Genomic DNA, 15,233 nt, shown 5'->3' on the forward strand with positions numbered 1-15,233 from the left:
TTAAGAATCTGCCTGCCAATGCAGGGGACACGGGTTCCAGCCCTCATCCAGGAAGATCCCACATACCGCGGAGCAGCTAAGTGTGTACGCCACAACTACTGAGCCCATGTGCCACAGCTACTGAAGCCCGAGGGCCTAGAGCCCGTGCTCTGCAGGAGAAGCTACCGCAATGAGAAGCCCCTGCTCCCGCAACTAGAGAAAGCCCATGCGCAGCAACGAAGACGCAACACAGCCAAAAATAAATTTTAAAAATTTTAAAGTAATGATTAAAAATGAGTGTGCATTCTCTACTCTTGATTTAAGTTAACGGCTGCTTTTAAAGCCTCTACACTTCAGATTTCAAGGTACATGCATTAGAACAGAGATACTAGCCCCTTCCTGAGAAATGTAACGGTGAGGTTTCATGCAACGGTGCGGTTAGGCACCCACTCAGCAAAATAATCCAGATGTCAACAAAGCTGTAGCTCCCCAGTTTAGCAAAAGTGTGTGCATGACAAACTATTTTTAAAAATATAAAGACAGTTTAGGATTTGAAAGTCTGGCTGTAAAGAGCACTTCTTTGAATTTTTAAACTGTTAAAGATAATCTCTTAAGGGAGTGGCGAATTTTGGATCCAGATCACACTGCAAATTCAGACTGTACGTTATCTCATTGAATCCTCTGGGAAATAAATAGCTCCTTTACCTGAATCTTTAAGCAATTATCCCAACAACAATCATCAGAACTTTCTTGTAATTGGTCTGGATTTGATTTTCTTTGAATTTTGAATGATTTATGTTACAGACTTATACCTTAGTCATTCACAAGTTATAAATGGCAACTTTACGTCAGTATTTATGAATTGCGATCAATACTCTAGCAATCAAAACACTCACCTTTTCTATTTCAATGCTTCAATTTTCTTTGGCGTTCTTTCCCAGAACGGCTGGATCACGAACAGTCATCACTTGTGGATGTTTGTGATAATAGTTTGGGGAGAAAGAATCTCTGAGATTAAGAACTGCAGAAGTAGATGAATCAGGAGTCTCTCTCTCTCTCTCTCTCTCTCTCTCTCTCTCTCTCTCTCTCTTTGTGTGTATGTGTGTGTGTGTGTGCGTGTGGTGGTAGTGGTATTACTTAGAAAGCATGAATCTTTTTTTTTTTTTCTTTCTTTATTAAGGTGTATTATCAGTAACTACGAAGTTAGAAAGGATGAATCTTAACAGATCTCCCACTGATCGGTCTTCACGGTTATGGTTCAGTTTCTACGCAAAGAAGCTTTGGCAAACGTGGTCATCAACACTTATTTGGTCTTAAGGATATAACATTCAAATTTCCATATGGACCTTTAATAATAATGTCGAGGTAAACAAAACCCCTCGAGAACTATTATGAGTGCGTGTATGGATGTCCGCTTTACTTTAAATCTGGGCTGAGAATGCTGGAGACTGAAAACGGTAAAGCTCTAAGTATTATTTAGCCAGATTTGAGTTTTAACAAGCTACAAAGCTTTAATTGACCGTAAGCCTTTCTCCTTAGGTGTGAGGCGCTTTTCCTCTGGGGAGACACGGTCTCTCTTTCACTGGGCTTTTGCTTTCTTCTGAAACACTATATAATCAAGTGACTTTCCTTGCCGCGGTGCCTGGGGACAGCTGATTTTTCTCCGAGGATAAAGAAAGTTACATGTTGATTGCTGTTGCTCGCGGTGTGTTGGCACTAGCGCGGGGAAGAAGCGGGCGCGCTAGCTCTCGCATTTACACACACGCACTGAAATACACAACACACACACCCCGCCTCAGAAACACACACACTCCCCACGTACATACACACACATCCCTCTGCACCTCATTTAGATGGGTCCATGCGCAGGCAGAAGATCTGCGCCTCCCTTGGTGTGAATGAGTGTATGGTGCGCGCGCGCGCGCGCCTGTGTGTGTGTGTGTGTGTGTGTGTGTGTGTGTGTGTGTGTGTATACAGAAACCCATCAGGAAAACCGCAGCTACCCTATTCTGCAAGCTCGCTGCGATTCCGGTTTCCGTGTACACCGGATAAAACAATAAATAAATCGCTGCCAGACTTTTTTTTTTTTTTTTAATTCTCTCTTTTCCAGAGGAAGACGGTGGAGGCGTTTCTCCCGGTAGTTAAAGACTCAGGAGACCCTGCGGCGAGGCCCTGGGCAAAGCCGCCACAGGACACACGGGGCTCGGCTAGCCCGGCTGGTCTCCCACATAACTGATCTAATCAATGGCTCTGAAGCACTGAGGCTCCGGGCTCCGCCCCCGCCAGTCTCTCCTCCGCCTTCCATTGGGCGCGGGCCGAGGAGGCAGAGTCTTGCTCCTCGCGCGGATTGGCTGGCAGGAAATCAGTATCAATGTTTAAGCGGCGGCGTGAGGTGAATAGACTCAGTCAGCAAGAGACGCTGGGGAGAAAGCAGGGACTGCGAGCCCCGCGGATGCAGCAGCGCGGAGGGCGGCTGGGGAGACGCTACTCCAACTGTTGAATTTTCACCTTTCATTTCCACCGATGCTTTGCTTGCGGAGATGGATATATTTGCTTTGAAATCCGCACGTCTTTCGCAGGCTGTGAGCTGATCGTGACAGGCACCAGACTGAGAGACCACCCGTGACAAAAAAGGAGGACCCCCCCAAAAAAAAACAAAAAAGCAAAATCCTCCACAACGGACTGCACAATTAACTACGCACACCGGTGTTGGACTTTGTGAATAGAGAACATTGAGAGGAAAATCGTGTAATATGATGCGGGGCTAATCTGTGAACAGTCACTGTAATCCAGAATTTTTTTTCTTTTTTTTTCCCCCAAGACTCTGAAAGATTTGGGGGTTCCTTACGCCTAACAAAAAGGGAAGTTTTTTTGTCGTTGTTTTGTTTTGTTTTTGTTTTTAAATAAATACACCTTGCAAAACAGACGCCTTGCTATCCAGAGCCTCGGACTCCGGCAGAAAGAGGTAGAGTAAAAGTGCTGCTGGATTCAGCTTCACCTCCTTCCTTCCTTCCCTCCCTTTCTCTCGCTTTTTCTTTTTCTCCAAAACATGAATCTGGCTTTTCTTTCTGTAGAGTGAGTCAGAGAAAGCGTTAGGAAGAAGCCACAACTAATGTCTGTGAAGGGAGGACGATGAGGCGAGAGTGAATACGATTCGTTCCGCTACTTCTGACTCATCCGGCAGATCGGAACACCTGCATTTCTGGATGTGTCATTCCCGTTTGTCGAGGCGTCTCGACAACCCGAAATAGTGTGTAGACAGACCCGTGCCTAGCATCCCCTGGGCGGTAGCTACCCGGGGAGGGCTCCCCTGGCTAGACCGCCACGGCCGCAGCTCCTCGCCCGCTGCCCTCGCTAGTCGCCCAGAGAGACTGCGAGAGCGAGACTGCAGAATGCATCACGCCAAACCTTGATGCGTTCCTTTCATCCAGCCCACTCCTCCTACTATAGAAAAAATTGAAGAAAGAAAAAAAAAAAAAGCCCGCACTTTATTCGCTTCAAATATTCACCACTTTAATTCCTCGCCAAGGTTTTCCTTTCTAGATGAAGAGACCTGGGAGGCAGGGCCATTGGAAGGAGATGCTGAATAGAAAGAAAAGAGAGGCACTTGACAGCCCAGCCCTGTGAATGCAGAGACTGTTTTCCTTCTAGCGAAAGACAGGGAGAGTGTGTGTGCGAGGACTGGGAGGGTGACTCCCCCTTCTTTTTTATTCCGCCTCTCCCTTCCCCTTCAAATCTGCACATCCAACCATGAGTTGCCTGTTGATTTCCTTTCGCCTGGGAAGAAAAGCAAACTGGAATTAAACTGCATCGAGAGAAGTCGTTGCTTGTGGGGAGAGAATGGGATGGTAGCGGCGGCTACTGGCTCAGCGTAGAGAAATTAGAGTGTGTTCTACCAACAGAGGCGGAGATACATCTATACATTTTTTCCCCTCCCAGTAGACTCAAACCACAAATGCTGATCAGGCTGTGGCTTTCTTGACTTGGGGAAGAGCCTTTTCCGAGGAAGAGAGGGAGGAGCCTCGTGGAGGGAGGAAACTACAAATCGGGACACTAGTTCTTTGCGCTGCATTTCCTCCCCTCCCTTTGGCTGCTCGGAAAGGAGAGAGAGAGAGAGGAAAAAAATATATATCCTTGGCTGGGAGATGCAGTCTGCCGCCACCTCTTCCTCAGCCAGCAATGCAAGATTAGATCTCTAAATGCAGCAAAACACCGCCTGAAAACATACCAACCCGCGAAGCAAGCAGACAATTCACAGGGCTCCGGCTATTTTGAAGCTTCAAATATATCTGACTGTCTCTTCGTTGTTCCTCATCCCCAACAATTTCATCACAAGAGAGCAGAAACAAGTAAGGATTTCACTTTCTGATCTGCCTAGAGACACACCTCCCCGCTCCCTCCCCCACCCGATGTGAAGAGTATTCCGGAGGCAAAAAGCTGGAGTGGATTTGCAGCGCCCTAGCGGGAGCGAGGAAAACCTACGGATTCTTTAGCTCATTATCATCCTTCCCAAACGCGATTTCCTTCTTATCGCTGGTCTCATCGCTCAAGTTTGAGTCGCCCGAAGTCCGGGCGGAAGAGACAAAGCTCCGGGCTCGCCCCCAGCTGCAGGGATCCGCCGCCTTGCTCAGTGCCCCTGCAGCTCTGCTGCACCGTTGCTTCTCGCCCAGTGCGGATGCTGTAGATCAACAGGTTCAGGGAACTTGAGCGGAATAGAGACCGCCGGGTGCCGCAGCCCGGGAGCGGAAGAAAGGAAGGATCCATAGACTTGTGGCTTGGATCGGGGTCGCACGCTGCGCCTGGGCCCCAAGCTGGAGCGCACCCATCCACTCGCCCCTCCAGTCCGGCTGCTCCTGACAGCACCCCACCGGTCTGGGATGTACCTTTCCATCTGCTGCTGTTTCCTCCTATGGGCCCCTGCCCTGACGCTCAAAAATCTGAACTACTCCGTGCCCGAGGAGCAAGGGGCCGGCACGGTGATCGGCAACATCGGCAAGGATGCTCGACTGCAGCCGGGGCTTCCGCCCGCAGAGCGAGGCGGCGGTGGCGGCGGGCGAAGCAAGTCGGGTAGCTACCGGGTGCTGGAGAACTCGGCGCCGCACCTGCTGGACGTGGAAGCCGACAGCGGACTCCTCTACACGAAGCAGCGCATCGACCGCGAGTCCCTGTGCCGCCACAACGCCAAGTGCCAGCTGTCCCTCGAGGTGTTTGCCAACGACAAGGAGATCTGCATGATCAAGGTCGAGATCCAGGACATCAACGACAATGCTCCCTCCTTCCCGTCGGACCAGATTGAGATGGACATCTCAGAGAACGCGGCCCCCGGCACCCGCTTCCCCCTCACCAGTGCGCATGACCCCGACGCGGGCGAGAACGGGCTCCGCACCTATCTGCTTACGCGCGACGACCACGGCCTCTTCGCGCTGGACGTCAAGTCCCGCGGCGACGGCACCAAGTTCCCAGAGCTGGTTATCCAGAAGGCCCTGGACCGCGAGCAGCAGAACCACCACACGCTCGTGCTGACCGCTCTGGATGGCGGCGAGCCGCCGCGCTCGGCCACCGTGCAGATCAACGTGAAGGTGATTGACTCTAACGACAACAGCCCCGTCTTTGAGGCGCCGTCCTACCTGGTGGAGTTGCCCGAGAACGCCCCGCTGGGCACCGTGGTCATTGATCTGAATGCCACCGACGCCGACGAGGGTCCCAACGGCGAAGTGCTCTACTCTTTCAGCAGCTATGTGCCCGACCGCGTGCGGGAGCTCTTCTCCATCGACCCCAAGACCGGCCTGATCCGTGTCAAGGGCAACCTCGACTATGAGGAGAATGGGATGCTGGAGATCGACGTGCAGGCCCGAGACCTGGGTCCCAACCCCATCCCGGCCCACTGCAAGGTCACTGTCAAGCTCATCGACCGCAATGACAACGCTCCGTCCATTGGTTTTGTCTCCGTGCGCCAGGGGGCGCTGAGCGAGGCCGCTCCGCCCGGCACCGTCATCGCTCTGGTGCGGGTCACTGACCGAGACTCGGGCAAGAACGGGCAGCTGCAGTGCAGGGTCCTGGGCGGAGGAGGGGCGGGCGGCGGCGGCGGCGGCCTGGGCGGGCCGGGCGGTTCCGTGCCCTTCAAACTTGAGGAGAACTACGACAACTTCTACACGGTGGTGACTGACCGCCCGTTGGACCGCGAGACACAGGACGAGTACAACGTGACAATCGTGGCACGGGACGGGGGCTCGCCTCCACTCAACTCCACCAAGTCGTTCGCCGTCAAGATTCTGGACGAGAATGACAACCCGCCTCGCTTCACCAAGGGACTCTACGTTCTGCAGGTGCACGAGAACAACATCCCAGGAGAGTACCTGGGCTCGGTGCTTGCCCAGGACCCTGACCTGGGCCAAAACGGCACAGTGTCCTACTCCATCCTGCCCTCGCACATCGGCGACGTGTCCATCTACACCTATGTGTCTGTGAACCCCACCAACGGGGCCATCTACGCCCTGCGCTCCTTTAACTACGAGCAGACCAAGGCTTTTGAGTTCAAGGTGCTTGCTAAGGACTCCGGGGCGCCCGCGCACTTGGAGAGCAACGCCACTGTGAGGGTGACAGTGCTAGACGTGAATGACAACGCTCCGGTGATCGTGCTGCCAACGTTGCAGAACGACACGGCTGAACTGCAGGTGCCGCGCAACGCCGGGCTAGGCTACCTGGTGAGCACCGTACGCGCCCTTGACAGCGACTTCGGTGAGAGCGGACGCCTCACCTACGAGATCGTAGACGGTAACGACGACCACCTGTTTGAAATCGATCCATCCAGCGGCGAGATCCGCACGCTGCACCCTTTCTGGGAGGACGTGACGCCGGTGGTGGAGCTGGTAGTGAAGGTGACTGACCACGGCAAGCCCACTCTGTCGGCGGTGGCCAAGCTCATCATCCGCTCGGTGAGCGGCTCTTTGCCCGAGGGGGTTCCCCGGGTGAACGGCGAGCAGCACCACTGGGACATGTCGCTGCCGCTCATAGTGACTCTGAGCACTATCTCCATCATCCTCCTAGCGGCCATGATCACCATCGCCGTCAAGTGCAAGCGCGAGAACAAGGAGATCCGCACTTACAACTGCCGCATCGCAGAGTACAGCCACCCGCAGCTGGGCGGGGGCAAGGGCAAGAAAAAGAAGATCAACAAAAATGATATCATGCTGGTACAGAGCGAGGTGGAAGAGAGGAACGCCATGAACGTCATGAACGTGGTGAGCAGCCCCTCCCTGGCTACCTCCCCCATGTACTTCGACTACCAGACCCGCCTGCCCCTCAGCTCGCCCCGGTCGGAGGTGATGTATCTCAAACCGTCCTCCAACAACCTGACTGTCCCTCAGGGACACGCGGGCTGCCACACCAGCTTCACCGGACAAGGGACTAATGCGAGCGAGACCCCGGCCACTCGGATGTCCATAATTCAGGTAGGAGACTCTTAGCATAACTGGGACTTTACATTTTGCTGGGTTTGGAGCTGTCCTGAAACCTTTGGAACAGGACTAGCCACACTGCTAGTAGCAGTGAGAAGGGAACTTTTTTAAATGAAAAAGATTTACACTTTTGCCACTGCGTGTACAACATATTCTATACATAACTCCTCCCATGTAAATAGTCAAAAATCTACAAGATGTAAATGTCTTACTTTTGCATTTTTAAAGTTTATTTTTATAGGTTTTAAAATGTTACCAGGGTTCAGTATTTCATAGTTTATTTTACTCTATTTGTTGGTCTACATTTCTCTCCACAACAGAGGATTACTAGAGAGAGAAAAAAATTGTTTCAGTTAATTGACTTTAATTGTTTTTTATTTCATTAAAAATATCTGATGGCAAAAGAAAGAAATGTATACCCCAATATTAAGAAGTAAATTACCTGAAGCACAACATAGCAACCGGTCAGAATTCCAGAGCCTGAATCAATTTGATATAAGGTTTCACTCCCCACTCCCGGAAAAATATCAGTTTTTATATTTAAAAAGTGTTTTATATTTAAAAGTGCTCATGAATCTCATTTATTCTTCAGCTGAAACTGTAGCACAATGCATTAGTGTAGCTTAAGGTTTGGAACTGTGAATTATGCTCTGAAGATCTTTCAAAAGTTTGAAAAAATATAGGCTCCGGATAATGACTAGTATCTATCTATGAAAAGTTTATATTTATTTTGTCCTGTGATTTTTTTTTCCTGGTCTTCTTCCTTGGAGTCATTGAGGGATGAACAGAGTACACTAGAGGGGTGTACTCACTCTGTGCTGTTGAAAACAGGAGGCAAAGTTGCACTAAAGACACTTGTGCCAAAAAGAATTCAAGGATGCATTTAGTTTGCATACTGAGTATTTTCAGTATATCTAGGTGATATTTAATATATATTAGATAGTATAATTTAAGGTTATTTGTATATGAAAAAAACTGACCCAGCATGGACACTAAACTCTAACAACAGCAGGTGACTATACTGTATCTAGTTACTACCTAGTTTCTTTTCTCCACATGCTGAGTTGTGTTATGAAAAATACTTAATTCTTGCTTATTATGAATGCATGTTGCTACAAATTACTCTGGATGAACAATACTTGAAATACAAAATTGAGTTTAACTAAAAGTGACATTTTGGGAGGAAGATTAGTCTGGGACAAATGAAAATAATTTGTTCACAGTTTTGTGCTTTGAAAAAGCAAATACTGTTTTTATTATTAAAACAGAGTAGTACGATTTCATAATCTTATACTTTTTAACATAAGTGTAACAAATACTAAAACTCAGCAGAACATTTTCTTATAATAGGGTAATGTCCTTGTAAAACAGACTCGTACTTGACACTACCGAATACTAGAATATCCACTGTAGTATTAAATCACATTTTTACAGTGTTTACTACACACCAGTAATCATGAATTTTTGGAGATCTATATAAAACTGAACAAGATATTCCTCCCATAAAAACTGTAGTTTCTATGAAAGTCTATGAGTGTGTAAAACTGGTATTTATGATAATTTATTTAGAGGGATATATGTTAAATATATATATATAGATCTTTTGCAGTCATTTTATAAATACACATTTGTTATATACCTTTCTTATATTTTTACCATTGACAGTTAAAAAGATATCACAGAAGGTTAATGCTTAATCTTTCACTTCAAGTACTATGAGTTGAATTCTTATTTAGGGTCCAGTAAAAATGAAGTTTGTGCAGTAGAATTCTCAGCAAGCCTGAATCCTGGTCAGATTAGTGAGGAACAATGTTGGATAGAAGTATCCAGGAGGTTTTGAGGGACAGGGGTCCCTATACAGTGTTTACACCTTACTGTTCTTGAAGCTGGTCATTGCCCAAGGGATTGATGATGATGATTCCTCTCATTAGCAGTAAAACTTGAGCCAAAGCAAATCTCTCTCTCTCTCTCTCACACACACACACACACACACACACAAAGGGAGAGAGAGAGTTTAAACAGCAAACAAAGGAGACAAACTTCCTTGCTATTCCCTTACTTCTGGAATCTTAATTCATGCCATAAAGACACAGAAAATGTTTAAGTTCTTGAAATTGTTTCCATAGTAGCTCAGTTGCCCATATTGCTTCTGCCCTGAAAATATCCTCAATATAAAATGTTAAAACAGGCTCTTTTTTTTTTATTGAATTTTTGTTGTCCTATAAGGGATGCCTTTTAAATTGCTAGTATGTTAGTTTCCTTTTAAATGTGTCAGGTTTTTCTCAGTGCCTATTATGGAGAAAAGAGTAAGCTGACTACAGTGACCTTGCTGTCTTTCTTTTTTTTTAAACTAGTGTGCTGCACTTTGTGCTGATGTGACATGCCCAAATTAAAGTGTTCAGGTATCCCATATTCTTGTTTCAAGTGCATTTATTAGCTTGTGTTTATTTAACACAGCCTGCTGAGGAAACACACTATTAATCTCGTGTATATTTCTGAAGGAAGAATTTTAATTCACAGTGCAACTGGGCTGGCAGCTACTAGGTCTGGTTTATCTTTATTTTCCAGCATCTTGGGTGCTGTTTAGAATATTCCCAGAGTATTTCTATTGATGGAATGAAAATAATATCATAATTGTTTTGAGATATAATGGTAAAGAGTGGTGATATGAAACAGGAACTTTAGGACTTAAAAGACTCATGTTACAGCTCAAGTTCAAATTTCTCAAAAGATTTTGTGTGAATCGCAGGGTCTAAAATCTTAAGATTAAGATATATAGGTTTGGGAGCATAAGAGTATTTTTATTGAAAATGGATACAGAACAGTCATGTAAACTGGTGTAGAAACAGTAGTTCAGGAGAAAGTATTTTATCGCAGATTTTCTTCAAGTTTCTCAGTCCAAGTAAAGTCAGTCTATGAAGTGTTTAAACAATTGACTAGTGATTAAAATATCCTCAGTGGTGTGAATCATAATATAGCATTGTTATAATGAGATATTTTATTTATTTTAAAGCTACAAAAGTGATTTGTGAAAAATAGGAACACAGATTTTGTGATAGGTAAGGCAAACATATTATTAAGCAAATTTATAAAAGCACTCTTCATAGGAGCAATTTCCATGTGAATTATTTCATAGGTTAATATGAGAATCTGAAATCAAGTAGAGGTCATTACTAATTGTAACGAGTAACTGCTAATCGTGGTTTATCAAGAATTATTTGTCCCGGGGTAACTTTTCAACAGGTGTTTTCAATGAAGGTCATGCTGCGAAGAGGGAGGAGGCTGAGGACTTCTCACTGGTGGGAGAAATTTCCAGTTTTGTTGGAACATCTGTATTTTTAGATTTTTTTTGGTAGCACGTAAAATGTAGTCATTTTAATATGCTGTCATAGAAAAAAATATATTGAGCCAGCAGAATAAGATCTATTGAAATACATTTTTAAAAGGTATACATTCTTACACAGTGTTTTACAGTTCAGTTTTAAAAGATTCACATTTTGGTTGACTTTAGATTTTTTATGCTGGAAGAGGAAATCCTTTTGATATAACTGGATGGCCTTTTCAATAAAAGCAAATTAAACACTTATAATCAATACAGATATATAAAAATGAGATTGAGGAATAGAGCGCTAAAGTATCATAGTGTAGACAATAAACTCAGTATTTTAGAATGAAAAGGTGAAAGAAAAAGTCTTTCCTAGCAACATTAACCATTGTCTGCCTTGTTACTACTTCTCTAATACAAGAGATTCTTGGCTTGAGACTCAGATGAGTTTTCAAGGCCATGATCTTCAAAAATTCATACTCTAGTATGTTAGTGATTTCAGTAACAAGCACAAAGTGTGTGACCAATTTTTTCATTTACGATTTTAAAGAGTTTTTACAGTGTTATTCCAATACGGCACAGTTTGATCAATTACATGCATTTATTTCCATAAACTTGATATACGTCTCTATTTCTAGGGGTTTGGTGGGCTGAGAAGGAAAGGGATAGCCCTTTCTTACTGCATGCTTCTAGTACTATCTTGTCCACTTTTCTTTTTTTTTAAAGTTTTTTAAAAGATAGGATTAATTTCTACTTCAAATTAACATGAGTACACAATCATAAAACATATATTTCTGTTTTACCATATATTAAAAGTAGCACAAATGAAGTGGAAGCAAGTTTAACTAAAAAGATAACGATTAAAGTGGTTTGAGTTTCTTTGGAGAAGAGTTTAAAATCCAAATTATTATAATCATTCTTAATATATTATTTTTATTCTTAGTTTTGTGTGCACCCATGAAAATCTCAGCTTCAACGTAAATCTCTGTACATTTCTCTATTTTATAATAATATGAAAACACAAAACACATAACTTTTTTACTGTATGAATTAGAAACCTGAGAATCTCATTTTCAATATTAGTTGATCTAACTACTCATGAGGTATTAACTTCTTTACCGATTAGCTTTTAGTTTTCAATACAATTCTCAAAATATTAGCTAGGTAGTACTTTATCATCCTTACAGTCTTATCCTTACATTCTTATCAGTCTTTTAAAAATGTAAGAGTAAGATGATTTTTAATTTTACTTATGGTCTTTTAGTGAGTTCTATAATTTTACTTGAATTCTATGACTGAATTTTATAATATCAATAAATATTGTCATATAGAAATCTGCACAGATGACTTTGAAATTTTATTCTTGGCCTCATCACGTTATTTAAGGTTGTGTGCGATCATGAAAAATATCAGATCATAGAAAAGTATGCCCTAAAACTCCTATCTCAAGTTCTTGAACATATTTTCTAGTCAAGAAAAAAATTGTACATGTTCTAAAACATTACCTATTGCCTATAACTATATTGATCAAGCCGCACCCAAAAAATAAACTAAAAACATATTTTCTAGAAACTTTTCTTTATAAAGTTGATATTATAATGCATATTATTCATTGTTTTATGGTCCACAGATACACATTTATATATGAGGCTAAAATAAATGAATTATTCTTAAAAGAATCCCAAATATCATCCCCTAAAGGACTAAGAAATATACATATTTTAAAAGAAAAACTCCTTAAAAATCTCCAGATAAATATTTAATATTGTTGAAAAATACAGTGTTTATACTTTATCGTGTTTCACTACCATTGTCAGCTTTCAAATTTTACACTGTTATTGCTGCTTGTGTAATATAATGCAGTAAAAATATATCTATAAAAGATGTAAATTAAGAAAATATTTTAAAAATTTTAAGATTAATAAAGGTTACATGCATTTACTGCAGTGAAGGTCATCTCTGCCCATATTTATGAAAATGTGAGGAATCAAACTTCCTAGCAAAATTAACATGCGTATATGTATATATATATGCCTTTATATTTTCAGTATAATATACATAAATACTCAAGCACAAATATTAGCCCATTTTTATACTTTTTTAGTTCAAAGGTGGTTCTCCTCTTATTAAGGATGAACTCAAACCTTTATTTTTCTTTGAAAATATTTTAAAACTTGATGACTCACTGTTTTAAAACTTCAAACATTTTGAAGTTCCTTAAAGTAGAACTAGTTATTCCAGAGCAATTAAGGAACACCTGGTCTTCAGTGAACAATAGGTTGGAGTTTATGTAGATTAAGAGAAAAAAAAAATCATGCAAGTTTCTGATTCTTTGGTGAGGATGGTGGGATAGCTGGAGGCACTGTGAGAATATATGCTGGGAGTCTGATGATGAAACAACAGGACGAAGGCGAAGCCACTAGAACTGGGTTCATGCCAGTCGGGAAGTGAAGCTTAACACCCCTATGCCAAGAAGTCTTGCAATCCACTCAATTCTTACAGATGCACCTGCTAATTATATTAGTCATTGCTCCAGAATGTGTTCCCTTCAGTGATACTTCTGTTTAATAAATCCCACAGGGCATTATCTTAAAGCCATATTTTAGTAAAGCCATTAGGGAATTTTTTTTTTCTATTGAATTCCTTCAATCAATGACTCTATATTTGTTAGAGAATAGCGTCAAGATAATTTTGCCTATCAATTTGAAGAGAGTGTGACTTCTGCCACCCACCTACAAAACACTTTTAAATCTTCATCAGACCTACAATAATTTATTGTCAACCAGTTTAGAAGAGGAGACGCTGACAAGAATTTCCTTCAGTGGCACACAGTATTTTACAGTTAGTCATAGCTTTCACCAGTAGCTTTGATGGTGATATATTGCTTTCCTTTGGTCTCCTGAAATAAAGAATCTATAATAAAGGAGTCCTTAATGACATCAACATTCCCTACCGTGACTAAGCAGAAGCTTGCTATCACCTCCTTGCTACTGCAGAAGTATAAATTCAATATTTTTAAGGTAAAGCAAAAAAAAAGTAACAAAATACAAATGCAAAGTTGTGGCAGTGTAGGTGGCATTTTTCACTTGTGTGCTCCATGGTCTTCCAGTGATAGACTGTAAAATTGGTTTCAGACAGTGTTTGAGAAAATCTATTGATATACATGTGACACACTTCTATTTGTTCTGGTTCTAGTGACATTCTGATTACTGGTATTCGGAGGCTCTGCCCTGGATATATTCCAGGGAGCTTTATTGTATTGAAATGACTCTTACAGTTCATTGAGCATCTAGCATAAATGTACTAAATATGATTGGCACGTTTGCATTTATTTATTCAAAAAATAAAGCAGTTAAACAGCATAATTATGGGAAAACGCATCATAACAATAAAAGACCATTTAAGTTAACAAGCTTTGTGATCAAAGGATAAATACAGGTTGGATAAATTAGACTTTAGATGTAACTAATCTACATAAATAGACTTTGGTCTGATTAGGGGAAAGGAATATATTAAAATAATTTAATGGTATTAGAAATGCATTTTATTTCAGACATTATGAAATATTTAAAAATGAGCTATTTTCTTTATGTTTCTATTTGATGAAATGCTCATGAACCATATTTGTGTTAAATGAAAAATGGGTAAAGTAAAGATGACTATTATCTTGTAAGCTTCTGTTTGGTAGAATACACCCTGTCTGAACAATATTTATTGTCTTTTAGACTTTTAATGTTTTTGATTGATTTTTAATTAGTGGCACACATTAAAGGGACCATTTAAAGGACAGTTTCTTGTTTACTTCCTTTATCAGCTAAAAGTAACCTTTGTAAAATATGAAAGTGTGAGCATTAAAAGTCTATTTCAAGTTTTCAAAGCTATATATTCATAATTGTTTTGTAGGTATATACTGTTTTTAAGAAACACTAGATACATGTTTGTAAATTATATTAATACTTAATGTAGGCAATGACTTTATGTTCTCAAACTTTCTAATGCTATTTTGATGGCATATATATGTTTAAATAACAGATTTAACTTAGGTGACTCAACTAATTTCTTTCCAACAACTGTGGTGCTTAGGTATGTTTTCTTCAGCTTCATTTAGTGGTAATTTTTAAAAATGTAATTTAAGCATAAGTCATCAATTGGTATACTTCTTTACAATATTTCTACCTGAATCCTTAATAATCATTGCTAAGCAATGATTGGGTTGGACTTATACCTAGAATTTTTATATCCTCCAATTCAATAAAACTCAAATTGAAATATACACATATATCCTAAATTTTGATATTTCTTTTATAAAGCAGAAACACAAGTATTTTATTGTAGGCAGACATGTTCACAGGGTCAAAATTTCTTTTTTTATTTTTATAATCCAATTTTGGACAATGTCTTAGAAAAATTCTTAAATTTTTATTTATTTGCAGTACAAACACTTGTATCAGTTTTGAAACCTAAAATTATAG

General features: G+C 41.9%; 1 protein-coding gene and 1 long non-coding RNA gene across 2 annotated transcripts in view; both read left to right on the top strand.

Annotated features, from left to right (window-relative positions):
- Positions 1–2,384: 2,384 nt before the first annotated feature.
- On the top strand, positions 2,385–3,441 carry LOC112414643 (uncharacterized). The gene is made up of 2 exons (XR_003006202.1): positions 2,385–2,944; positions 3,054–3,441. It is a non-coding gene; the product is annotated as an uncharacterized LOC112414643 (long non-coding RNA).
- A 1,317-nt stretch (positions 3,442–4,758) lies between these two features.
- The window catches only part of PCDH17 (protocadherin 17), a 100,134-nt gene continuing 89,659 nt past the window's right edge, over positions 4,759–15,233 (top strand). Inside the window, exon 1 of the mRNA XM_024767215.1 lies at positions 4,759–7,430. Within this exon, the coding sequence (XP_024622983.1) occupies positions 4,857–7,430 (2,574 nt within the window). The 5' untranslated portion in view covers positions 4,759–4,856. The remainder of the gene's footprint in view (positions 7,431–15,233) is intronic.

Source organism: Neophocaena asiaeorientalis, unplaced genomic scaffold (assembly GCF_003031525.2).
Source record: "Neophocaena asiaeorientalis asiaeorientalis breed wild unplaced genomic scaffold, Neophocaena_asiaeorientalis_V1.1 scaffold127, whole genome shotgun sequence".
NCBI lineage: Eukaryota > Metazoa > Chordata > Mammalia > Artiodactyla > Phocoenidae > Neophocaena > Neophocaena asiaeorientalis.